We start from the raw sequence: 25,891 nt of genomic DNA, 5'->3' as shown, positions 1-25,891 counted from the left end.
TGATATTAAGTCAGCAGCAGTTCAGGAGTTCATAGTCCCCATGGCAACCATGTACCTATCCCAGTTTATGAAAGACCTGATATACATAAGAGGTTGCTCTATAGATCTTTTTTGTTGTTGGTTTGGGGCAGTTGTGGGTGTGATTTGAGGGTGATCAGTGTTATCATCAGTCCTTTGTCATTACTTTAACAATTCACCAGTGCTGCTAAAAGTCATCAGGGAGGTAGACCTTTTAGATTGGTCCACCCTACATACATAGTGGTCCTGGACCTTTGTATTCTTCCCAATAATTGGATGAATAGCTTATCTGAGGTCATTGAAACCACTGATGGGGACATCTCCTGAGAAGAGGTTTGCTATCATGGGTATGTTGATGATATTTCCTCTAGTTCCTCTGGTCGTAAAATCATACATCACACTTGCATTTCCTTCATAAACATAGCGCAAAGGGCTCAAAATTCTATAAAAATCTCACTAATGCACCATTCAATCGCCAGCTGCCCCAAAGAGTGACTCTGTTATTGTTTTTGGAATAAGAGAGACTTCCTTTCCAGCAGCTTGCCTTGTGTCTTGATTGCTTGAGCTCTTTTACCGGCTCAGAAGAAAAGGCACCCAGGGAAATTCTCACAACAAAAGACTGCAGCAAACATTAATGCTGCCAAAACATTTTTAAGACTTGTCTCTACATTAAAATGTAAAACTAATATATATTTTCTACTTCTAACCTAACTTCATTTTTTTTCTTCCATTGAATCACGTCTGATGCTCAGAGACTGCCTGGACAGGTCCCTGCAGTTTTCTTGGCAAGAATTGGTTTGCCATTGCCTCCCATTCTAGGGCGGAAAAAAAGTGATTGATCCATGGTCACCAGGGATTGGATCACACTGGATTAGAATTCAGTTTCATGGTTTCCACACCAAACCAGCTCTAACTTCATATTATATAAGGTTAAATGGACTTCTTATTGGATCCCTGATATACTCAATTTATTTATCCAAATAAATACAAAAATATACAGTGACTTTTATTACTTGTCTTTAAAAACGTCTTACCTTTCTTGTTCTTGTTCTAATAAATTGGTAAACTCATCACTTTTTTCCATGTATTCTGAATGTTTCCTCTTCTCGTCCTCAAGGTTGTATAAAGTTTGCCTATGAGATTTTTCTACCATCAGGAGCTGCCCAAGCATCCGTCTATGTGTTTCTTTATGTTTTTCAGCCAACTTGTCAAGCTAAAAAAGTAACAAGGTCCTCAGTTTTAAGGTTTGTCTATCATTTGTCTTACTTTTGGCTAAGAATATATTATTACATTTATTATTTATTCAAAATATATATAAGTAATTTATCCATATTTCATATTAAGAACCATAGATTGTAATGTGGGGCATAATTACTTAACTGCCTCGCTTAGCAATGGAAATTTTGGACTCAATTGTGGTTATAAGTTGAAGACTGTATGTTGTACTCTTCAGATTCAGTCTGAATCGAAACACCATAATTGAATCTTTAAACATTTTTCATTAAAGGTTTTGAGCTACATCATGGATGTGACGTTTGATTTTATCTGATTTTATTTCTCAGTTCTCTTAATCCTTGTTGTGCATAGTAGAACTATACTTTAGGACGGTCCATGATTAGAATGGAATACAAGCTCAGTTATAAAAAAAACAAATGAACAAATCTTTCCAGAATGCCTAATCATATTAGGGATTATAGGACTGAAGATCAAAGCATGCACTTCCTATTTCCTTTCTAGGCTATATGTCTTTGCTATCTTACCGATACACTGGCTTTGGTGAGGAATGTTAAGAATTTATCATTTATCATTTGGTCTGCATAGTTAAGAATGTGTTCTGGATGATCAAGTTGATTTATTCAAGTATTGTTTGTTTGTTTGGAAGCTCTCCTTTTTAACCAATGCTCTCTGTTTTAACTGTTGGCACATTAATTTTTCCAGCCGGAAAAAGGAGTCATTCCATGTAGTAATTAGTTTCAGCTTCCTTATTAGGTGATGAAAGGTCTTTTGTTGGTGCTGTTGTTACGTTGATGAGTTGAATTAGTGTCTATTAAAGGGAAACATAACATAAAACAGATTTCCCTTATTTCTCATTGTTTTGGCAGAGTTAAAAGTCCTTTGACCAAGATAGTCTAGACTTCATGATTTTATCAGAGGGCCTGTCTCTGCTGGCTTGGATTTTCTGATCGGCAGTCTTGATATTGCATTTTTCTACATATAAAACTTGGGATAAATTTGTCTGGAATTAGTCATAAATAAAAACGTCCAAATGAAATTCTTTGTATGTGCCCATGCATACACAAGAGCACTCACACACATACACAAACAAATTTATGCTTTGAACAAGTGTTGTCATTTACTTATATTTAGCAGTTCAGGGCAAGTGGAGTTTTTTCAGCGTTAGCCAAATGGTACTCTTTTAAATTTTGTAAAAAAAAAAAAACCATGAGAAATTAATCTGATTGACTCCTCTCAACTAACTGATCAAATTTAAGTAAAAATATTCCATCAAGAATGCATTCACCTTTTCAATGATATTTCATTTTAAATCCTGTTAACTTTTATTATCGTGCTCTAAGATGTCTGGAATCATTACAGTTAAAGTACAATTTACGTATATCATGTTCCAAATATATATAAAAATGTATATGTAAGTATGTGGAGGTGCAACCTTTCCCATCTGAAGAATCCCTAACAGGGGTTTGGCCAGTTCTGCAATCTACATTTCCATAATGATGAAAGAGGAAGATATTTCCTCCCTTTCTCTCTCTCTCTCTCTCTCTCTCTCTCTCTCTCTCTCTCACACACACACACACACACACACACACACACACACATTTTGAGCACATTTCCTTGTATTCCTTAGAATAGATTATAGCAGTGTGGTGAACATGGGACTGTTCTTGAAAAAAAATCTGGGGGCTAATATTTAATACAAATGCACTCTTCTCTTATGACAAGAAAGACTTACTATGATCATAAAACACATATACAAATAGATTCTAAGTGCAATTCAAAGTGCCGGTTTTAACCTTTGAAACCTTGTATGAATTAGTGTATCTGAAGGACTATATTACACATTCTAAGGATTTTGAAGGTTTCACCCTGAAGCAAAATTTTGGGTGGTCCAGGAGCCAATGTTTATTAGTTCAGATCTATCAGTCTAGAATAATTTCTCCTTGGTGATTTCATTGTACTTTCTTTCGTCTATTTAGTAATACAGTTAAGAGTGAGCTATTTTGTTTTTGTAAGTATCTTGATTTCTTTGCTACCTGTATCTATTTTATATACAGCTTTGATTTTTTTACTTGTAAATTGTGAAGTATTGGAAATTTTCTTGGGGTGTGGTGGTCTACGATTACAATACCTATACCAACTTAACTTTTTAATTTGCGAATATTGTATTATAACTACAAACAAGGTTCACTTTTGAAGTTCATCAGTTTACAGTTTTTCCTTACATTTGATGTGGAATAAATCCATAATATTTAGTTTAAATAGGTCTCTATTTTATTGACTGAAAATGGCATTGGACTGTCTTGGAACTCTTCTCATCTTTGCAGTGGCATATATTTTTGAAATAGAAAATCTACCCATCTTTTGTAAAGCTGATTTATTGTTATACTAAGTTCAGCTTCTTTTATTGTAGCACCTTTTATGCAGTGGTAAATATTTAGACTAAACAAATTTCCTGTTGGTTGTTTTTAATATAAATAAATTCATGGATTCTATATGTTATAACCAAAAAAGTGGTTTGCATACTAGGTATGTATGGAATGAATTGGTCTTTATAAAATGGGTTTTCATATCTTCAAGGCTGACGAGTAAATGGCACCAAGTGAACTTTCTAATTATTTAAAAAACAATATGTTTGCCTCTGCTAGTATCTCATTATAGGAGAAGAGAATGCCACACATATTTGTCACACATAGCTGTCCCAGGCAGAGAATTGGAAACAAAATAGAATTACTGTAATTTAGTAATTCTTAACTGCCAGAATTCTCATGCTTTTGGCATCATTTAAGGTAATGTCAGCTATTAAAATATCAGTGATGATGAGATGCAGACATATGATAAATTATCATATCACTGTGAGGAATTTACTTAGCAGCTTGCTTCTTTTTTGCACTCCAGGTGTAATTCTTTCTTGTTTTTGATAAACATCTAACATGAGCAACAAAATAAATAATATTTTGTCTTTGTAATTTTGGAATAGATTTTTGAAATGTTCTGGCTGGTATTTGTTAGACTCTTTTACTTCCTGGACTTTAATAAATATAATAGAATAATATCATTTTGATTATTTTTCTTTGCAGTTAATATTGCCAAGTCTAGTAGTGTTAGAAACTATTTTGCTGCCATATAACTTTAGGAGGAAAGCTTATCCAAGATAAAAATCCAAGTTAAGTTTGGAATCTGTGATGAAAGGAATATGTCTATTCCTTAGATTATTTCAATTCATACAGATTTTATGACTTAATATTCATTATAATTTGAAAATTTATTAATTATACAATTTTATTTACAATATAAAAACAGTATTATGGTCATGAATTTTTGCCTGACATTGGTTTAGATCTGAGTGTGAAATGTTTTTGTATATTTAGTAATGTTTCTTCTCAAACTTGGAAAATGCTTAGTGACAATATTTTGTTCATAATATTGTTTATGTTGAGCTTTAATGAACCACATATCTAGTTATGTATATTTCTTTGAAGCTGTGAAGCTTATGTAGGTATTATTTTATTGTTCAGCTATTTAATTGTACATGCTGATTCTTCAATTGTCTATCTTATTCATAATATAATTTAAATAAATTGAAATTTTGAATAGTTAGTTAAACAGAAGTGAAGGCTATTACCGTCTGATTTGGAGGCATCACTGCTTCAGACAGGAAGGCAGTGCAGAGAGTGGTGAGGATGGCAGAAAAGATTATTGGGAGTTCACTCCATTCTATTCAGGACAGACATGTCAAACACAAGGCCCATGGGCCGGATCCCCCATGGGCTGGATCCGGCCCGTGGAGACCCCAGATTTGGGCCCCGGGAGCTGTCCCAGAAATGGCAAGGGACCGGCCCCCGCTGCCCCAACCCTGGCCCACCGCAACCCAACTGGGCGCCCTGGCGCATGTACACAGAAATGGCGAGCGGTCAGGGGCTGGTTGTGTGCAGCAGCAGCTACAGCTCATTTGCCTCTGCCTGCCCCGCCCTTCCCAGCTTAACTCTGTCACATCCAGCCACGCCCCACTTTGCCGGGCTTCTCCTTGTGTGGCTCTGCTTTGCCAGGCCAGCCTCCCCATGCCTGGCCCCATTTTGCAGGGCTTTTCCTCCTCCGGCTCTGCTTTGCCACGCCTTTCCTCGCTTGCCTAGCACCCCAGGACACACCCAGCTTGTGGGATGAAAGGCGCGGAGATGGGAGAGCGCGGCTGCCGGCTCCCAGTCACCCTCTCCACCACGTGGTAGGGCCGGAGAGAGGAACGCAGCAGTCATACAGAGCCGCAGCCTGGAACTCTGTGGGGGCTGGAGAGAAAGGGTGAGAAGAAGGAGAAAGCAGGAAGGGTTTCTCTCTTTCTCTCTCTCTCTCTGTGCGTGTGTGTTTTTTTGTGTGTGTGTGAGAGAGAGACAGAGACAGCAGAGAGAGCCAGGAGGGGAGGAGGAGGAGGAGGAGAAAGCCATGTTAGAAAAAAAGGGAACTTCACCTTTCTTTTCCTCCTCTTCTCTTTTTTTTTAACCTCTTCCTGCTCAGTTCAGGTGCATCTGGAGGGAAAGGATGAGAAAGCAGGAAGGGTTTCTGTGTGTGTGTGTGTGTGTGTGTTTGTGTGTGTGTGTGTGTGTGTGTGTGTGTGTGTGTGTGTGTGAGAGAGAGAGAGAGAGAGAGAGAGAGAGAGAGAGAGAGAGAGATAGGAGAGGAGGAGGAAGAGAAAGACGTGTTACAAAAAAGGGGATCTTCCACCTTTCTCCTCTCCACCCTTCTCTTTTTTTTTAACCTCTTCCTGCTCCGTTCAGGTGTAGCTGGAGGGAAAGGACGAGAAAGCAGGAAGGGTTTCTGTGTTTGTGTGTGTGTGTGTGTGTGTGAGAGAGAGAGAGAGACAGAGACAGAGAAAGAGAGAGCCAGCAGGAGGAGGAGGAGAAAGCCGTGTTACAAAAAAGGGGATCTTCCACCTTTCTTTTCCCCCCCTTCTCTTTTTTTTTAACCTCTTTCTGCTTCATTCCGGAAGGGTTTCTCTCTCTCTCTCTCTCTCTCTCTCTCTCTCTCTCTCTCTCTCTCTCTCTCTCTGTGTGTGTGTGTGTGTGAGAGAGAGAGAGACAGAGAGACAGAGAGAGAGAGAGCAGGGAAGCAAAAGTGTGGAGAACGGGAGCGTTGCAGTGTAAGCAAACTTACAAAAAAAGGGGGGATCTCTCTCTCTGTCTCTCGTATACAAGTGCTGCATGGGGAAGGTGGTGTGCAGGCAGTGTAGAGAGCAAACTCACAGATTGGCTTTGTGGTCTATTCTTGCCTCCTCCCCTCCCTAAAATCCAAGCAATAATAGAATTTTGGATTGAATGGGAAGTTAAGAGGAATTGGTGTGAGCTGAAATTAAAAGGTTGAGTCAACTCCCCCCCCCCAAATTATTTTGTCAGAGATCTGGAAAGTGTTTCTTGCTCCTACTTCCCCTCATCTGTTCTTTTATAATTTAATCCAGCCTTGCCCAAACTAATATCTTTTGGGAGTCATGGACCACAGTTCCCATCATCCTGTGGCTGTGCTGGCTTGAAATGCAATGCCTTATTTTCTCTGTAGTGTGCGCTTAGGATGCACTGTTCATATTTTCCTTGGGAGAAAGTTCTATTATTGGGGTACTGTCTCTGAGAAGGCTCTGCTTGTGGCCACTGTTCTATGAACCAAACCAGGGGGACCATCTGGTCTAAATGGATGGTAAACAAAGATGATTAGAGAGCTGGAGGTTAAAACATATGAGAAATGTTTGTGGGAATTGGGTATGTCTAGCTTAGTGAAAAGGACTAGGGGTGGTGACATGATAGCAATGTTCTAATGTTTGATGGCTGCCACAGAGAAGAAGGGGTCAGCGTATTTTCCAAAGCATCAGAAGGCAATAATACATGGAAACTAATCAAGAAGAAAACCAGCCTAGAACTAAGGACTTGTGAAAACAATTAACCTGTGAAAAGGCTTGCCTTCAGAAGTTGTGGATGCTCCATCACTGGAGGCTTTTAAGTAGAGATTGGATATTCCATTGTCTGGAATGTTATCGGTCCCCTGCTTGAGCAGGGGGGTGGACTAAATACCTCAAAGGTCTTTTCCAACTCTTTTTCTTTGACAGAAGTGCTACCCTCTCCCCCTCCCCTCGTCCCTTCCTGGGCACAGAGACAAGGAGGGAGGGAAGGAAGGAAAGAGGGGAGGGAAACCAGAAGAAAGAAAGGGAAGGAAGGAAGGAGATGAGAATGAAAAGGAGGGAGGCAGGGAAGGAGGGGAGGGAGGAAAGAAGGAAGAAAAGAAGGAAAGGAAGAAAAAGGGAAGGAAGGAAGGAGATTGGAATAAGGGAGGGAGGGAGGGTCTGAGGGAAGTCCTGCTTTAGCACTTGGCCACCAGCAGCCCTGTTGCCCTTTCACCATCCCCTGGTGGTCTCTCATTCTATTGCTGAGGATGCTTTGGTTACAAAGCCAGGTCTCCTCGCATGGAGAGGGAGTGTACCTCCCTTTGACCCCATACACTTTGTCCTCCTGTACCCACCATGAACAACCTGGCCAAGGAGAGGGAGCACAGCAGCAGCAGCAGCCTTGAGGAGGAGGTAAGCACAGGTGGGCGCCCCCCTTGGAGAAGTGCAGCTAGGCTAGCACGGCTGTGGGGTCCTGGTGCCATGGGAGCTCAGGGGCCGGGCTGGGCTTTTGACTTCCGCTGCCCAGGGCTCCGGGGAGTCCATGACACCATCCATGGGCCGTGTGCACAGCCTGAGGCTCAGTGAGCTCCTCCAATACATCATGCCCTGGTGCTAGCCCCAGGCCCACCCCACCTTCTGTCGGAGACCCTCAGATCTGCTCCAGTCCTGCCCAGGCCCGCACAGGTGCCCCCGATGTGAGTGATGTTGAGCTGGCCACGCCTCACTCAGTAAGCCACGCCCATGCTGATCACACCCACCCGGTCCCCCAATGGCAACCACAATGCTGATGCGGCCCTCAGTGAAATTGAGTTTGACACCCCTGATCCAGGACATAGCATATAAGCACTGCTTGAGCAGAGTCCACAGGATTGTCTGGGACACTACACATTCTCTTCACAACCTGTTTGCCTTGTTACCTTCTGGGAGGAGGCTTCGTGGTATCCAAAGCAGAACATCCAGATTCAGTCGGTTTTGTTCCATACAGTATCAACCTTGTGAACGCTCAGGCTTCCTCTTTTAAGGGTGTAGGTATATACATATGTATGTATATAGCATATCTATATATGTGTGTTATGTAGGTGTTGAGAGCAACCAACAGAATTTCATTTTTAATGTGTAAAAATGATGATAAAGGCTATCTCATTATTTTATTTGCTTTTATTGTTACTGCCATTGTAAGCATATGATACCATATTGCCTAACTGTGTAAATAAAAATACTGTTCTCTACCAAGCATAGGAGACATCGCACATTTTCACTTTCAAGCAAACAAAACAGTTATGAAAGTATTCAGGATAGAAGATGAAATCTAGAAGCACGAGGCCTTATCTTACTGGGAGTATCATAAATGGATAATCTACAATCTGCTGGTATTCATTTGCAATGCTATATCTGCTTTCCCTTCACATTGGCTGCCAAATGTCATTCCCGCCAACCCAGCAGCATCTTTGCATTCTCTTTTCATCTGAAACAACTCTTACATAGTAGTCTTGATATTTTGTTCATTTATTTACCCCACCTCCATTTTTTTCTCAATGTTGCCTTGCCCTTTTCAGTACAGTTTCTCGCATGTCATTTGAAATCTGTTGTAGTTCTTGATCTAATGAAAATCTTGTGGTACATCTTGTGGCATACACCCATATACATACACACAAACAAACAAATGCACATTCCTATATTAAAAAAAACACGGCCTGTTAAAAGTTCTGCAACTCTGATGTATAGGAATAAAGAGATAGAAATAATTATCCAAAACTCTATTTTTAAAGTGTTTGTGTGTTTGCAGAATACATTACATTGCAGGGTTCCTAAGCCGGCTTGTTTACACATAATTTGTCCTAGGATAAGCCCTTGATTTTGCTAGGGCAAGATCTGCTGACACTGAATGTCTGACAAGGTCAAAGTTTACCATTCCAAAATAATTAACTTGTATAAACAGAGCAGAGTTTGATTGTGATGCTGCTGTGATGAAGTCTACATGCCAGTTGGCTGAATCAGCTTACCAAATTTTCCAGCTCCTAAGGCCTAGAAATGCATCCGGTCCAAGCATAACACTATACATGAATTGTTTATAAAGTATGTCAAATATCAAGGGAAGGGGAAAGGGCAGTCAAATTGCAACAGGGGCAAGTGTCTTAGCAATGTGGAATACTTATGGATGATCCCTTAGCTTGTTGGTTTTGTTTAAGGTGCTGGCTGAATTCAAAAGTAGGGGTTGAATTCATTGTTTAGAATTTCTATCTTTTGACAGCTGCATTTAAATTTGTTATATTTGAAATTTACAACTCAAGTAGATGTCAGTTCATAGTAGAAATTTAAAGCCTGGGATCCCTAAGTTCTGAACTCACTGTTTATGCTGTTTAGAAAAATAATATTTTGCTTTGTTGACACTCGCCCTTCTTTAGTTAAATCACCAAATTCTAGGATAAATCCCTCTATACTTACATCCTGGTTTAAACATGCATCATACATACCTCTTCCATGGGTTTTTCATAGATATCCTCTTTCCATAATATAGTTTTGGCTTGTATAGCATCTCGCTGAAGTGCCTCAAGGACTTTTTTTGGAGTAACAAAGCCATATTGTGCTTCTAGTAAAGCCAAGTTAATTTTTTCAGCTTTTAAAACTCCAATCACTTCATCCTGAGCCTGCAGAAATACAGATTATGCCAATAAGGCTAACTCTGCATTGTTTAACTTTCATTTGGTACATGTATGTTTTGAAAAGCAATTAAAACAACAGCAGATGAAAAGCAATAGCTTGTTCCTTCCCTCCATCTCCCCTAATTCATCCTTTACTCTTTTACTTCTACTCTTGCCACTATCCTTGGTTTCACCTATTCCAAATCTTAATAATTCTAAAGAAATAATGGGAAAAAGATAGTTGTAGTGTGCAAATGAATAGTAATTCCAGTGTCTTTTTTGTGTGTTTCTTATATTTTATGTGAGATTCTGGTGGCACAATGGTTAGAGTGCAGTATTACAGGCAAACTTTGCCCACAGCCTGAAGTTCAATTCTGACGGGCTCAAAGTTGACTCAGCCTTCCATCCTTCCAGTAAAATGAGGACCCAAATCGTTGGGGGCAATATGAAATTAATGCTTACATTGTAAACGACCTAGAGAGTGCTGTAAAGCATTATGGGGCAGTATACAAATCTAAATGTTATTGCTATTGCTATTTTTAATCAAACTCATACTTCTTAATGAGACATATGTTTTGCAAAGTACAAAAGTACTTTGATGTTTTGGCAGCTGTTTTCATGTCATTCTCCCTTCAGCAACTTTCCAACAAAATACAAAGTAACAATTTGTTGTTTTAAGTCAGAAGGTCTCTGCCACTATTGTTATGTACATGTATTAGCATACTAAAACCAATGAAATACATTAAGCAGAGAATGTGATCCAGTACCATATAATAATGGCAGTTCTTTAAAACAAGATTGCCTGAAAATTAACAGAATGACCCATGTATGTTTATATGTATGTTATCTGTGCCAATATTTTTTCAAATATAATTAAAGAGTTTTAGGACCTTGATTTGTGGTATTATGAATTGGACCCTTCAAACCACAGACAGACTCTTAGAATATCTTTTGTAAGGAAATTACCTTTACAAATCAAGTACACCATGTTTAATTGAAATTCTACCTCATTCTTGTTTGATGGCTAGAAGCTCAAAAGTTCAACAATTCTGGAAAATAGTAGAATGAATTGAAGGAGGACTTTTGCCGGGAGATTTAGATTGCATCCCTCAAAAGTGAAAGTAATAGTTGAGTCACAGAAGATTTTTCAGCAATCTTTCTTGAGCAGTCAACTAAGTGAGCTGGTGTTCATAGTTAAAGTAACTAGGTGCTAATAAGATAATGAAAATCTTAAATGGAAATAATGCAAACCACACACTGGTTTGCGTTCAGGATCTTCATTTTACTTATACTAGCTAGGCTGGCAACCAAGGGCTTTCAGATAAAGCTGAAAAGAAAATATCAAATTTGGGACAAGGAGTGAAATGTGTTTAGAACAAACCCAGAATGAAGGCTACTGCTAAGCTTGTAAGCCGCCCTGAGTCTTCGGAGAAGGGCGGGATATAAATGTAATAAAAATAAAAAAATAAAAATAAATTGTTCAAGAAGTGACTTCATTTAATCCCTATTTTACAGATCATGAACAGGATCTAATCACTGTCTGTAATATGCAGATTACTACAGTAGTTGGAATCTACCACTGAATTCATGCTGATTCAGTGTAGATATAATGTGTCCAATCAAATGAAAAGGTTTGTTTGCATATGTCTATAAAGAAGTAACCTGACCACTCTTTTCTACCTCTGATTTACCTTAATTATCAATCAATATATATGCTTCAACATAACTGTGTCTTGGCCTCCAGTTCAAACAACCCCACAGAGGCAGTATTACCACAGGAGCAAATTACAAATGTTGAATTTCCTTTCAAACCTGTTATTTTTAAATTGAATAAATCTTTCATTCCCAGAAACTGTCAAACTGCCAGCCCGTGGGCCGGTTTCATCATACCAAAGCCGTGCCCACCCCATTGCCGGCAAAGCAAAAAGAGTCGCAATACGTCACAACACATCACGTGACATGGCGAGTTTGACACCCGTGTGCTAGAGGATAGTCTATGCTTCCAGTTGGAAAGTGCATAGAACTTGAAACCATTTTTGGATTATCATTCATTATATGGTCTTATGTTATATCCGAAATTTGGTTTTCTCTTAAGATAAAGTCCTAATATTCTAACCTTCAGTGATATGTTAAATGAGGATTGATTTTTAACCACTTGAATAGAAATTATTCCAAGTCTCTTTTTATGGTTTATTCTGTGCTGATTATTGCTGTCAATATTTAGATATTTCTTCAGTTTTTAAAATTATATAACTTAATCAGTTATTTGAAATTATTGTTGGAAAAAAATAAAAATAAATTCTTATTGACAAATTGATGGAAGCAAATAAGAGTGAATGGGAAATGAGACAGTTCAGTTCAAGAAACTAATGAGCAATGAACCTGCAATTATGCTTTTGAAAGCTCCATTAATTGTCATGACCCTAATTGGATATAAAAATGTTTCTTTTTAACTAAGTTTAGCTCAAGTTAATAATAAAACCAGAATGTCTTATTCTTTGAATACCTGCATTTAATACAGAATGTCTCAGTATTCAATTCTAAGCGTTCCAATCAAAAAGACTTAAAACGCTTTCTCCTTGAGACCCTGGAAAGATATGCAGAAAATATCAAGCAACTGACGAGTCTAGCTTGGATCAAGGCAGTTTCTTATGTTCCCATTAAGTTGAGAATACAATCTGGAAAACCAAGAAAATTTATTTGGCATATTTTGCATGTTTCAAGTCTAATGATCTCATTGTATTTTTCTGGAAATGTCAAGAATAAATCTAAACATATCTGTAAACTTTAAAACTGGATATGGGAATTTTCACCAATTGTATTAATAAAACAAAAAATTGTAAATGAATTTTGTTTATCCTATTCTAATGTGACTCTGCTTAGTGTTGATAGGGTTGGAGATAAGTAAGCGGACTTCAATATTCTCCTCTATTAAAAAAAAAGAAAAATAGAATGGAAAAATAGATTTCAACAAGTAAATAGCACAAACTGTTGGAATATGAACATTATAAGATCTAATGACACTGCACTGGTATTTTTTTAAGTGTACTATAAGGAAGCAGTATATGTAGCAATTTTTGAGATATTGATTCTGAGGTTTTATAATTAGACGTTTATAAATGTCATATATTTGTATTTCCTTTGTTTTATCAAACTGAACAAATTTAGAAAGTATTTTAATCAAGTGTTTTTTCCAGAGGCATTTTTCATGAATGTGATTTGAATGAACATGTGTAATGTCATAGTGTCATTAAAGTACATTCCCATCTCTTTAGGCAAACTTATCTAATTCTAGTTCCAGATTCAGAAAAGTATAAGCTTTTCAAATTATGCCCATATTGTAAATATTCAAATCCTGTGTTACTGAATGTAATTAAATACATTTCACTTTAATTCACTGTGTAGTTTTATTCTTAAAGCAGGTTGTTTTTCATATTCAGCATTTGTGTAGCATACTTTAAAATCTTTTATAATGTAATATTGCTGAATTTATGATAGAATTGTATAATACTTTGATATATAAAATACTTGTTATGTAAAATTCATCTGTAAATATGGAAGGTTGAATTTGATCATTATATTTCATGGTTTCTAGTGACAGAAAGCCTTGTGGGGGTTTTTCCTTAGATTCCCAGGCTATTTTTTTTTCTAGTGTGGTAACATTATAAAGAAGAGATCAAGGAAGGAATTTATAAATTAAAGAGATATTAATTTACTAGTGTTCTTAATTATGAAAATTAAAATAATTTGTAATTAAATATAATTAATTTCAAATCCTAAACTGCACTTAATTTTTTGTAGTTTATAAAAACAAATGGTTTTTTTGCTATTATTTGAAGCTGGTTTATTCTAAATATAAGTGAACTGTAAAAGTGAATTAAACCAGGGGTCCCCAACCCCCAGTCCGTGGACAAGTACAAGGCCGCAGCATTTCAGCAACTGGTCCACACAAACAAGGAAAGCCCCAACCACAGGATGCAGGCAGCACAAAACCACACCCCCTCCAGTCAACGGAAAAACCTCTCTCCACGGAACTGGTCTCTGGTACTCAAAAGGTTGGGGACCTCTGAATTAAACAATATAAATGAGCAGTGGTTGCTTAGCTGCCATTGGATATTATGACAGACCCCCTCCCAAAGGTACTTACGATCTAATTCTGATGGCTATCCCCCTCCAATGTGATCTCCTGACCGCTTTTCAGGCAGTCAGCAACCAGCCTGTATTTATGGCTTTTTCCAGCATCTTGCAGTCATGTGACTACAATTTATGCAGTTTTTGCTGAAAACTAGCATTTTTCCAAGCATGACAAGTGGAGAATCCACAGATGGGTTGATCTTGCCTTTCTTCCCTAGAGACTAAGTCAATCAACCTTTGCCACGCCACTCTCCTTCCGGCTAGGAATCCCCAGTCATGATTTAGTCTTAGCCCGAGAGAGACGTGGTTAAGGTTGGCTCTAGCAAAAAGCAACATCATCTTGGATTCTTCCCAGGTTGTATCCTTCCTTCTCTTATTGTTTTCTGTGCTGATTTCAGCACTGATTTTTTAAAACGCTGTGAGTTACAGGCTTTGGCTGAAGCCTTAAGGTTTCTTTGGGGTTTTTTAGCTTCTAGCAAGCCATGAGGGTAACAGTCGCCATTTTGGGGGCTGCTTTAGTTGCTCCCGAGGGGGGGAAATCCTCCCATTCAGCAAATCAACTTAGCAGCAAATAATCTTAATTGGAGCACATATAGCTAGCAGCCTGCTTGTCCCGGCCGTTGATTATACTATTACAGTCAGCTAATTGTTTCTAGCGTCAGAACAGGAAGTTGGGTGTTTGGCGGCCGCCATTTTGAAAAAAAAATTGCAAACTCCACGATCATTACCAGGACATTCAGAAGAACGAAATAAATTCTTCAAGGGGCTTTCAGGCTACTGGGCAACTCAATATAATCACAAAAAAAAAATGGAAACAACAGCCTCCAGGCTCAAATCTTTTACAGAGGTATGCAATCACCCAGGCATTTCTAAGCCTTCAGGGCGTGGCTGAGTGCCTGCCTTAGCTATCTTCATTATTAGCAGTGTCACTGCTCATAGTATGCTGGCTATTGACCATTGACTTGGGCTTGTCACCATCAAAAGAAGATTGGATTATGCTGGCCGTACCATTAAATTGGTCTTGCCGCCACCACAAGACTTTTATGTGTGCTGGCCGTTACCATTAATTTGGTCTTTTCCACCACCTCCAGGGTAGCGTGTATGCTGGCTTGTGTAGCCACCGCTGCTAACCACAACTCAGCTCTTCACAATTGAGTTCTCCTTGCTTTTGTAAACACATTGTGATTGCCATTTCCAGACTATCTCTAGTGTCACAATGGCAGATGAATCTGCAGAAGCACAGGTACAAGGTGCCTCCAGCAGTTCACCCAAATGCAAGAAGCTCAAATTAGCCAAGCAAGAGACAGCTGGGAAGCTCAGATCCAGAGCTACCTCTGTCAAAAGGTCTTCCAAAGCTGTGGAAAAAGAGGCAAGTAGGAGACACCACACCTTGGAAAGGCAATTCTCCAAGGCTGCAAGGCAAAAGACGGAGAAAAGGTTTGGTCAGAACACGTCTGTTTCTATGGAGGCATCGGTTTTTGGTCCTCAGCAAGCTCCTTCTCCCTCGGCTGCACCTAGTGCCTGGTCCCCAGAGGGTGAGGCAGGTCAGTTCAATTTTCCTGCGAGGGAACACGTAGAGTTGGCTTCGACTCCCAGTGAAGGGTTCAGCCTTCAGATCCCTGCTTCTCCTACCATAGCTAGGCCTCTGGGGTCAGAGGCCACATTCACTTCCACAGTGGCAGGGCTTTGCTCAGGAGCCAGAACTGTCAGAGAGACTACAGTTTCTGATTTCCCAGGCCATTGCGCAAGGCATAGCTTCGACGATGCACCAGGCAGCTCGGCTTGAATCGATAGCATCGGAATATCCTTCTCATAGCAACATGTCATATCTTCCACAGGCGGAATCTGCCGCATATCAGGGGTCGGTTTCCCCCTCACATTCCTCCAGAAGTAGGATGACGTTCACAGGGGACAAGGACCGGAGGGAGCAGGGGATGTCAGAAGATGAGGACTAATCTCCTAACCCCTCTCCCTTCATAGGCCTGTTTAATCCGGCCCTCTTCAAATCCTTGCTGCACAAGGCCAGAAGCACTGCCCAACGTGGTCCTGAAAGTGTTTCACAGGTGGAACCTTCTGTTGTGTTCCAGCCTACGACCATCCCAATTTGCTTCAAGGACAACCCCTTTTTTCTTTTTAAATCAATAGGCTGGAAAAAACCAACCCAAATTTATTTACAGTTCCAAATAATAAAGTCCTTCAAACAAAAAAGCAGTAGAATATTTTCCTTAACAAAAATAAATGATTCAAACCTCAAACAAGAGTCAAACATGAAGATTAGCAAGAACAGACCAGAATTTTCTTTGGATTTCTGCAAATGGTTGCCTTCAGCAACCAGCACCACCCACACCTTCCCCTTTTATTAACAGCCCCAAGGCGTGGCTTCTCAGTGCTTTCTCCTCCTTTCGCTGAGTTGCTTCATAGACTTCCTCTGGTCTGCTCTGCTCAACTGCCTTCTGCTTCTAGCATCTCTAAACAGATTCATTTGTGACTCCTCTGAGTCTGAACCCTCCTCCTCACACAGCTGAGCCTCATAACGAACACGACTGGAGGGGCCCGGCTCTTGCTCTGACTGAGAGTCCTGCAATCCATCAGAGCCTCCCTCCGACACTGAAGGCTCTCCAAACCCCTCCTCCTCCTCCTCAGATCCCTTGGACTCAGCTGCTGGGAGCACAGGCTGACACGGAATCACAACATCTTCCACCAGCCAAGCGTCTACCAGTCAGGTTTTTTCGGAACCAACCTTTACTCAACAGGACATTCCCTGTCCTCCCCTTTTTCTCAATGTTGTCCAGAGACAATGGGGAGCTCCAGGTACTTTTCCATCCCCAGGGGGAACAGATAAAAGGTTATTTAATGTGGCTCCAGCACTGCCAGAGGTGCTAGCAGTTCCCACAGTAGATGAGCCCTTAGCTCCTTTGGTTTCATCTTTCGCTATGTCCGAAGATATAGCAGAGGCCCTGAAGTCCAAGGATAAGAGGGTGGAGATTAATTTCTGCAGTAGCTTCATCTACTTCCTTCTTTGCCAGAACTTGTCTCCTCTGGCTTTGCCAATTGCAGACTAGGGTCCCACCAGAAGAGGTACGAATGCACCAAGATCTAAATAAATTAGTGGCTGCATCTGAGTATATGGCTGATTCCTTTTTGCACACGGCCAGATTTTTCTCCTTGGCATTAGCATCTAACATCACCTCCCACAGGGTCCTGTGGCTCAGACACTGGCAAGCAGATGCTAGATCCAAGTGGAGGTTGGCCTCAGCCCCTTACAAGGGGGGGCAGTTATTCAGAAAGGCACTGAAACCTTATCGAGAATAAGGATAAGCATAAGATCATGCCACCTCTGATCAGGAGAACGGACAGAAGAACTATCCCCTATGCCCACAGGCAGTCTTTTTGCCCAACCTACACAGGCTCGAATTTTACGCATTACTCCCACACCTATCCCCCCAGACCAGCACGTCAATTCGACGGGTCTAGTAACAGGGATAGACCCAGACAGCAATTTCAGGCCAAATGGCCCTTTTGGGGTGCGGGAGGCCATCCCTTCTGACGGTCTAAATGACAAGAATACCTCTCCCATAGGGGGCAGGTTGGCCCTCTTTGCACATAGATGGGAAACCATCACCACAGATCTCTGGGTCCTCAACACCATAAGATTAGGCTTGACTTTGGACTTCAACTCCATTCCCCGAGGCATTTTGTCTCTTGCCCATCCTCCAAAAATCCGGTCAAGCGACGCCTAATGAAGGAAGCAATTCGACATCTCCTGGAAATCCAGGCCATAGAACCGGTACCAGCAGGGCAAAAAGGATGGGGGTTTTATTCCATTCTTTTCATTGTTCCGAAGGCATCAGGAGGATGGAGAGCGATCTTGGATTTAAAGAAACTAAATACCCATTTAGTATACAAGAAATTCAGGATGCAAGGTCCTCCATCTTAGCGGGCATCAGAAGGGGGGACTTCCTGACGTCCATCGATCTGACGGAGGCTTACCTGAACATTCCCATCCTTCTCAGGCATCACAAATTCCTCAAGTTCTGTTACGCAGGCCACCACTTTCAATACAGAGCTCTACCATTCAGCCTGTCATCGGCCCCCAGAGCATTCACAAAGGTCCTGGCATCGCTGGCTGTGCATCTGAGAGCCATTCCGGTGCATGTCCAGTGTTATCTGGAGGACATCCTTATCCAATCCCCCTCAGTACAATTGGCTCAGACGGAACTGGCATTGTCCATCAAGACTCTCCAGGACCACGGGTTCTCGGTGAACTATCAAAAAAGTCAGACAGTTCCCTCCACCTGCATCCTTCACCTGGGCACGGTGATAGACACAAGGAAGTGTGAGGTTTACTTATCTCAGGAATGTTGGGACAGTATTCGATCCCTAGTCTCCCAGATTCAAAGAGAGCGAGTAGTTACCCTGGCAATCCTTTCACAACTGCTAAGAAAGATGGTTTCCTGCATAGCAGGTAGTTCCTTGGGCTCGACTCCACTCTAGAACCCTCCAATGGTTCTTGCTCCCATTCCAGAGACGAGGCTCCAGTTCCTCCAACCACAAGGTAAGGTTCCCATCACAGACCCTGCAGTCCCTCAAGTGGTGGGTCTCTTCAGCGATGGAAAGGGGGACTCATCCTAACATTGGATGCCAGTTTGTTTGGCTGGGAAGCGCACCTGCTCTCCCAGTTGGCCCAAGGTCGGTGGTCCCGATCAGATCTGAAACACAACATAAACTGGTTGGAGCTCAGAGCTATTCATCTGGCTCTACGTCACTTCTCCCACACGGTGGCAAGGCAACATGTTCTAGTCCTCTCAGACAACATTGCGGCGAAAGCCCATGTCGACAGGCAAGGGGGTACCCACTCCAGGTCCCTCATGGCCGAGGCTCAATTATTGGGAACCTGGGCAGAGACCAACCTCTTGTCCCTCAAGGTGGAGCACATCTCGGGAGAGATGCTGCCAGATTTTTGTCCAGAGCCGTCCCATGAATTGGAACGTAAATGGCACACCTTGGACGTTTGTAGAGCATTACATCGCTATATTAAGCAAACTGCCTCCTTTCGAAAATCTGAAGCCCTCTTCATTTCATTCCAGCTCTCTTCAATGGGTCAGAAGGTGTCTGCCTCCACTATAGGCAGATGGATTAGGGCTTGCATAGCGGAGGCATACCAGGCACACTCCTTGCCAGCCCCAAAGGAAATTACCACACACTCCACTCGCAGTGCTGCAACTTCAGCGGCATGGGCAACATAGGCATTGATAGAGGAGGTATGCAAGGCGGCGACATGGTCGTCCCCTTCCCCGTTTGTGAGGCATTATAAAGTTGGATAAGTTCGCCTCAGCAGATGCTTCATTTGGCAGGAGAGTTCTCCAAAGAGTAGTGTCAAATAGCGGGACACAGGCCCAGACATCTTCCCGCCCATACGGACAGTGAGGCTTTGGTATTTCCTATCTGTGGATTCTCCACTCGTCGTCCTGGAGAAGGGGCGTTGTCTTACCTGAACGCCTTTTCTCAGCATGACGATGGAGAATCCACTCCCTCCCTAGGGTCCATCCGGTCCTGTGTCAGGGGAAATTGAGCCACCACTTTGTATAATCATCAACTGCTGCGCTTTTGTCCTGACTGGGGATTCCTAGCCGGAAGGAGAGAGGCATGGCAAAGTTTGATTGACTTAGTCTGTAGGGCAGAAAGGCAAGATCAACCCATCTGTGGATTCTCCATTGTCATGCTGAGAAAAGGTGTTCAGGTAGTAAGACAACGCCCCTTATGTCTGGATTTCAGCAAAAATGCCCCATAGCAAATTATGAGTTCACTCAAAGACTGCAGTTTTTGCGTATCAATAGCAGTGATTGCTTTACAACTGCAGCATTTGCTTAATAACCAGTGCAAAAAAGGTAGTAAAACTACTTTATAAACATCACAACTTAAACTGTAAGCTCCATTAGGTTTGTAAGTCAAGGACTGCCTGCATTACTGAAAAGATTCCTTAGTCTGGGAAATCACACCACATATAAGTTGATCTGAAAAACTGCTCTGCTAAACTTTCTAGATTTTGTTACAATACTCTTATTAACAACACAATTTATGCCAGAAATCCAAAAGTTCTTGTTCCCTGATTTTGTTAGTTTCAAAGGCCTTGACCTGCCAAATTTCAACTTAGATTTGAAATGTTTAAGATGCTTCCCTATGTTTTCTGCATCTCTGGATTAATTTTTTAAAAATTGTCTATTTCATTTCCTCCTCCACATACTTAGAGTCTGATAGACATTCCCACACAATCAAACAGTATAGGGACAACAGACAAAAAGAGAAAAGGAGAATTTGTAATGAATTTAGAATTGGATACTGGCCTGTAACTCCCCCTCTAGCACACTCAGAAGAAATAAAAGATCATCTCGAGAAAGGTCTTCACCCTTTTTGGAATTGTTTCTTTGTTCCTTGTTTAATTCAGGACTTGTTAGGATAGTGTCTGCCTCTGCTTCATAATTTCTTTTTGTTTGTCTCCTTTTCATCTTCTTTTCCTCTGAATCTTCCATATAGCCGTCATTTACCTTATGTTGATGGTGTTTTAATTTGGAAGTACTTTCTTTATTGTTATTTTCAGAATACATTTTCAAATACCTGAGGGAGGAAGATGAAAAAGAAAATTTAAACCCAAAGAAAAAATGTATATAGTCTTTTCAAGGAATCAGTTCTGCATATGGCTTTATAAATCCACATATATTATCTGAATAAATTAGCTAAGAAATTCACATTTATGTCACAGAATCTTCAGCAATGGCAATGTTATCCTATTAGACGTTTTATTCAAAACCTTAGTCCATGTATAATGGAGATATCTAAAGACTGCTAGCAGCTTTCCATAGTTTTAGACAAGTTATTCCCAGCCCTTGAAGTGAGAATCATTTGTACACACAACATGAAGCCTGTCACTAAAATACCATTTCTTCCTATCTAATATTAGTGCCCCACTTTTTGGAATGTAACACTGGTAAGATTATCACTGGAATCCATAATAAATCCACACAATGCTGTTTCTATCAAGTTTTAATATTCAGGAAGCACTGTATGCAAGAAGCATTGTTCATTGTATTACATGTATATTTTGCGCATGAAGACAGTCTTATGAGTTTATCATAGGCATCTGTTCATAATGCCACTACTTTATATCTAAGTTCTTATATTTAAAAAGACCCCCCAATTTTGTACTCTGACTGAACAAGGCCATAAAGGATTTTAAAGAAAAACACCATCAGATATGAAATAAATAAAAATAATAATAGCTAAAAGAAAGCCATGTATAATGTGTTCAAACTGGCTGAAATAAAAATATGCTTGAATCTATGCTAGGTAATTATGCTGTGTGGGTATTTTGAGAATTAATTAATTCTAAGAAGCAAGATTGAGCTGACTTTGATTTCAAAAAGCTACACTACAGCCCTCTTAGTAGGAATACAAGAATATCCCATTTGGGGTAGAATTTTGCTTATGGAGTGAAGTGGATATAAAAACCATAGAAGATTATGTTGCCAGTTTAGTATTTATGTTCAGAAATGATAAATCCAAATCTAAATAAATATCTTGGTTGTTTTGACCAGCACTAGTTATAATTTTTCCTTTCAGACAAACATAATTCTGTTAATTCTAAGTGTAGCCAAATTGTGTTATGTCATATATAAAATGTACTAGCTCCATACAAATAAGCAGAGAAATAATAATAATAATAATAATAATAAATAATAATAATAATAATAATAATAATAATAATAATAATAATAATAATAATAATAATAATAATTTGGAAGGGACCTTGGAGGTCATCTAGTCCAACCTCCTGCTCAGGCAGGAAACCCTATACCATTTCAGGCAAATGGCTGTCCAGTCTCTTCTTAAAAACTTCCAGTGTTGGAGCATTCACCACTTCTGGAGGCAGGTTGTTCCACTGGTTAATTGTTCTAACTGTCAGGAAGTTTCTCCTTAGTTCTAGGTTGCTTCTCTCCTTGACTAGTTTCCATCCATTGCTTCTTGTCCTGCTCTCAGATGCTTTGGAGAATAGTTTGACTCCCTCTTCTTTGTGGCAGCCCCTGAGATATTGGAACACTGCTATCATGTCACCCCTCACCCTTCTCTTCGTTAAACTACACATACCCAATTCCAGCAACCGTTCTCTATATCTTTTAGCCTCCAGTCCCCCAATCATCTTTGTTGCTCTTCTCTGTACCCTTTCTAGAGTCTCGACATCTTTTTTACATCGTGGTGACCAAAACTGGATGCAGTATTCCAGGTGTGGCCTTACCAAAGCATTGTAAAGTGGTATTAGTACTTCACTTGATCTTGATTCTATCCCTCTGTTAATGCAGCCTAGCACTGTGTTGGCTTTTTTGGCAGCTGCAGCACACTGCTGGCTCATATTGAGGTGATTGTCTACTAGGACTCCGAGATCCCTCTCACAGTTACTACTATTGAGCAAGGTACCACCTATACTATACCTGTGCATTTGATTTTTCCTGCCTAAATGTAGAACCTTACTTTTTTCACCATTGAATTTCATTTTGTTAGATAGCGCCCAGTGTTCGAGTCTGTCCAGATCCTCCTGTATCTTAAGCCTATCTTCTGGAGTATTGGCTATTCCTGCCAGCTTGGTGTCATCTGCAAATTTGATGAGTTCCCCATCTATCCCCTCATCCAAATCGTTGATGAAGATGTTGAAGAGCACTGGGCCCAGAACAGAGCCCTGGGGCACCCCACTACACACTTCCTTCCATGTAGATGCAGTTCCATTGAGGACCACACGCTGAGTACGGCCTGTCAGCCAGCTACGAATCCATCTGGTGATGCTATCTAACCCACATTTTTCTATCTTATCAAGTAGTAGGTTGTGATCTACTTTATCAAATGCCTTACTGAAGTCCAAGTAAATTATATCTACAGCATTCCTCTGGTCCACTAATTTTGTCACTTGGTCAAAGAATGTAATAAGATTTGTCTGTCATGATCTGTTTTTGACAAACCCATGTTGACTTTTAGTAAAGACTTTGTTTGCATCAAGGTGTTTGCTGATTTGTTGTTTTATCGTCATAGCTAAAATATCTTTAAGTTCTATAGTAATTACTGAGTTTTCTCAAAACAGTTAAAAACAGAACCTTTTAAAATTACAAAGCCTAACTGCTTAAGATATAATTTTTCTGAGAGTTGAACCTTTATATTGAAATGCAGGAATAGCTTGTCAAATATACATTTCTTTTTGAATTGCTTTATCTGGATCCTCCTTCTCCTTAACTGAAAATAGTAATAATAATGATAATGATAATGATAATAATGGAGTTGGAAGGGACCTTGGAGGTCTTCTAGTCCAATCCCCTGCCCAGGCAGGAAACCCTATACCATTTCAGACAAATGGCCGTCCAGTCTCTTCTTAAAAACCTCCAGTGTTGGGGCATTCATAACTTCTAGAGAAGATTGTTCCACTGATTAATTATTATAACTGTCAGGAAATTTGTCCTTAGTTCTATGTTGCTTCTCTCCTTGACTAGTTTCCATCCATTGCTTCTTGTCCTGCCTTCAGGTGCTTTGGAGAATAGGTTGACCCTCTCTTCTTTGTGGCAACCCCTTACATTTTGGAACACTGCCATCATGTCACCCCTAGTCCTTCTCTTCATTAAACATACCCAATTCTAGCAACCGTTCTTTATATGTTTTAGACTCTAGTCTAAAATCATCTTTGTTGCTCTTCTCTGCAGTTATGCATTACAAGTATTTGATTGGTTGGTGTAATGAGTAAAAACCTCTATGATTCAGAAGAGGCTTCATGTAATTCATCAAGTGATAATTGTCATCATGTTTTATACTGTAATTGAGATCAGTATAATCTTTATTATTCCCTGATATTAGGTTGCCTTAAATTCATTTGCATTTTTCCTAGAACTGGAATCTATGCTCTTTATGGAGCAGAATAGGATGATAGGATCACATAACCTACAAAATTTAAATATAGTTAGGAATAATTTATTTTATCCAGTCTGTATATGGTACCTATAGGTTAAGATCTTCTTTTGAGGGTGTTTTTGGTTTCCTTCTTATTAAAAGTGAAGCAAATTGCTATCAAAAACAAATGCTAAGATTGGTATTTTAGTTGTGGAAAGCTATTCCTCTGAGAAGCCTTCTTAGAGTTTACTTTGCTATTGTCTTAACGGCATGCAAAGCCTTTCATTATTTCTTATTATAAACCCTCCAGGTCTTATACTCCTTCATCTTTTTTCTTCAAGGATTCCTTCCCCATTTTCACTATATGAAACACACTGAACTTGCGAATGTAATTTGCCCTGGTTTGGGAAGCAGTGGAAATTAAGCAGAGATTAAGTTTGTCTCAAGGAAAAGAGAGATAAAATTGCTAAATTTAAGGGAAGGAAAAAGTGGAAGAGGATAGCATTGAGATTTAAGAGAAAAGCCAAGCTCTTTTTTAAAAACAAAACTGCATTGCATCCCAAGTATTTATTACTATCTAAATCTTGAGATCTTTGTTCTCAATCATATATAAAACTGGCACCTCTCCTGGTTGAACTGCAGACATCATATAAGTGGACTCAGGTTTTTTTTGTTAGAATCTTTGGAAAAATAATTAGCTTTAATAATAAATATCTATAATAAAATATAATAAAGGGATACATATTAGAAAAATGTATGGGTTTATGATTTCAGATATCAGTAATAATGAAATACCAATTACCTAAGGGTAGATGACAATACACATTTTCTTATAACACAGGGTCTTGGAATTAAGAATTATGATTGATGTGAACTGAATAAAAGGAGTTTCATCGGGCTTTAAACCTGGTGGAATCACATTGGACCAACATTTTGGATGAAGCAATTTGAATGAAAATATAGGATAAAAGTACATTGGAATAAATAAGTAGACCATGATTCCCAAAGTTATTTTGATATTTCTTAAAAGTTTATATAAGGCTATAGTTTGGAGAATAAAAACAGCCTTTTGTATGGAATTGTAAGTCAGTTAGTGGGCAGAAAACCAAGCCATTCTGTTGCTTGTTTACCTCTGTCTGGGCTTGGATTATTTACGGGGTCTTGTTAACACTGCTTTCTTGGACATCTACTAAACAATTAGTGGGACAAATGTAAGCTCATGATTCAGATTCTTGAGGTTTTAATTTAGGTATCATACTAAGAATAGAAATGTTTGGAATTACATGTTGCTGGAACTCATAATATTTAATGTAGGGAAGACACTGGATGTTGTACCTGAGAGCACTGTCCAGATGTACTGTAATTTTAATACTGTTTTAATTCTTGAACAGCAAATGCAATTAAGTATTTATTAATATGGGCAGTGAACAAACACACAACCCCCCTCTCTTTCTCTCGCTGTTCTCACTCATAATTAAACCAAATAGCAGATAAAACTAAAAATTAAAACCTGTACCCTTTATTCAAAAAAATAAAGAGTTTTAGTGGCTGTTCTAAAATTTATAGTGTTATTACAAATGAAATTAATTTTAAAATGTAATCATGAAAGAAATAATAGATTATGCAATTAAATAGTAATTTTGAGTATACCTCTAAAATATATTAGAATCCTTTGTTCTCCATTATTAATTATTGTGATGCATTGCTATTTTTTTTGTAAGTCTAATTCTTTATTTAATAAGTTGCAGCTGCTATAACTCATTATTTCCATTACAAACAGTGATTCATATTTCCATATGTAAGT

The 25,891-nt window shown here is 39.6% G+C and overlaps 2 protein-coding genes across 4 annotated transcripts in view; one reads left to right on the top strand and one right to left on the bottom strand.

Annotated features, from left to right (window-relative positions):
- CMSS1 (cms1 ribosomal small subunit homolog) overlaps positions 1-25,891 on the top strand; it is a 161,933-nt gene that overhangs the window by 59,958 nt on the left and 76,084 nt on the right. The gene's annotated exons all lie outside the window — the stretch shown is intronic.
- On the bottom strand, positions 1,049-20,699 carry LOC308668001 (filamin A-interacting protein 1-like; the record flags this gene model as incomplete). The annotated part of the gene is made up of 3 exons (XM_081327664.1): positions 1,049-1,231; positions 9,868-10,041; positions 20,514-20,699. 3 exons carry the CDS (start codon positions 20,697-20,699, stop codon positions 1,049-1,051), a joined length of 543 nt encoding a protein of 180 aa, XP_081183790.1.

The sequence above is a fragment of the Vipera berus genome, assembly GCF_964194415.1.
Source record: "Vipera berus genome assembly, chromosome: 4".
NCBI lineage: Eukaryota > Metazoa > Chordata > Lepidosauria > Squamata > Viperidae > Vipera > Vipera berus.
Note: the sequence above shows the minus strand (reverse complement) of the source record. Positions and strands in the feature narration are given on the sequence as shown.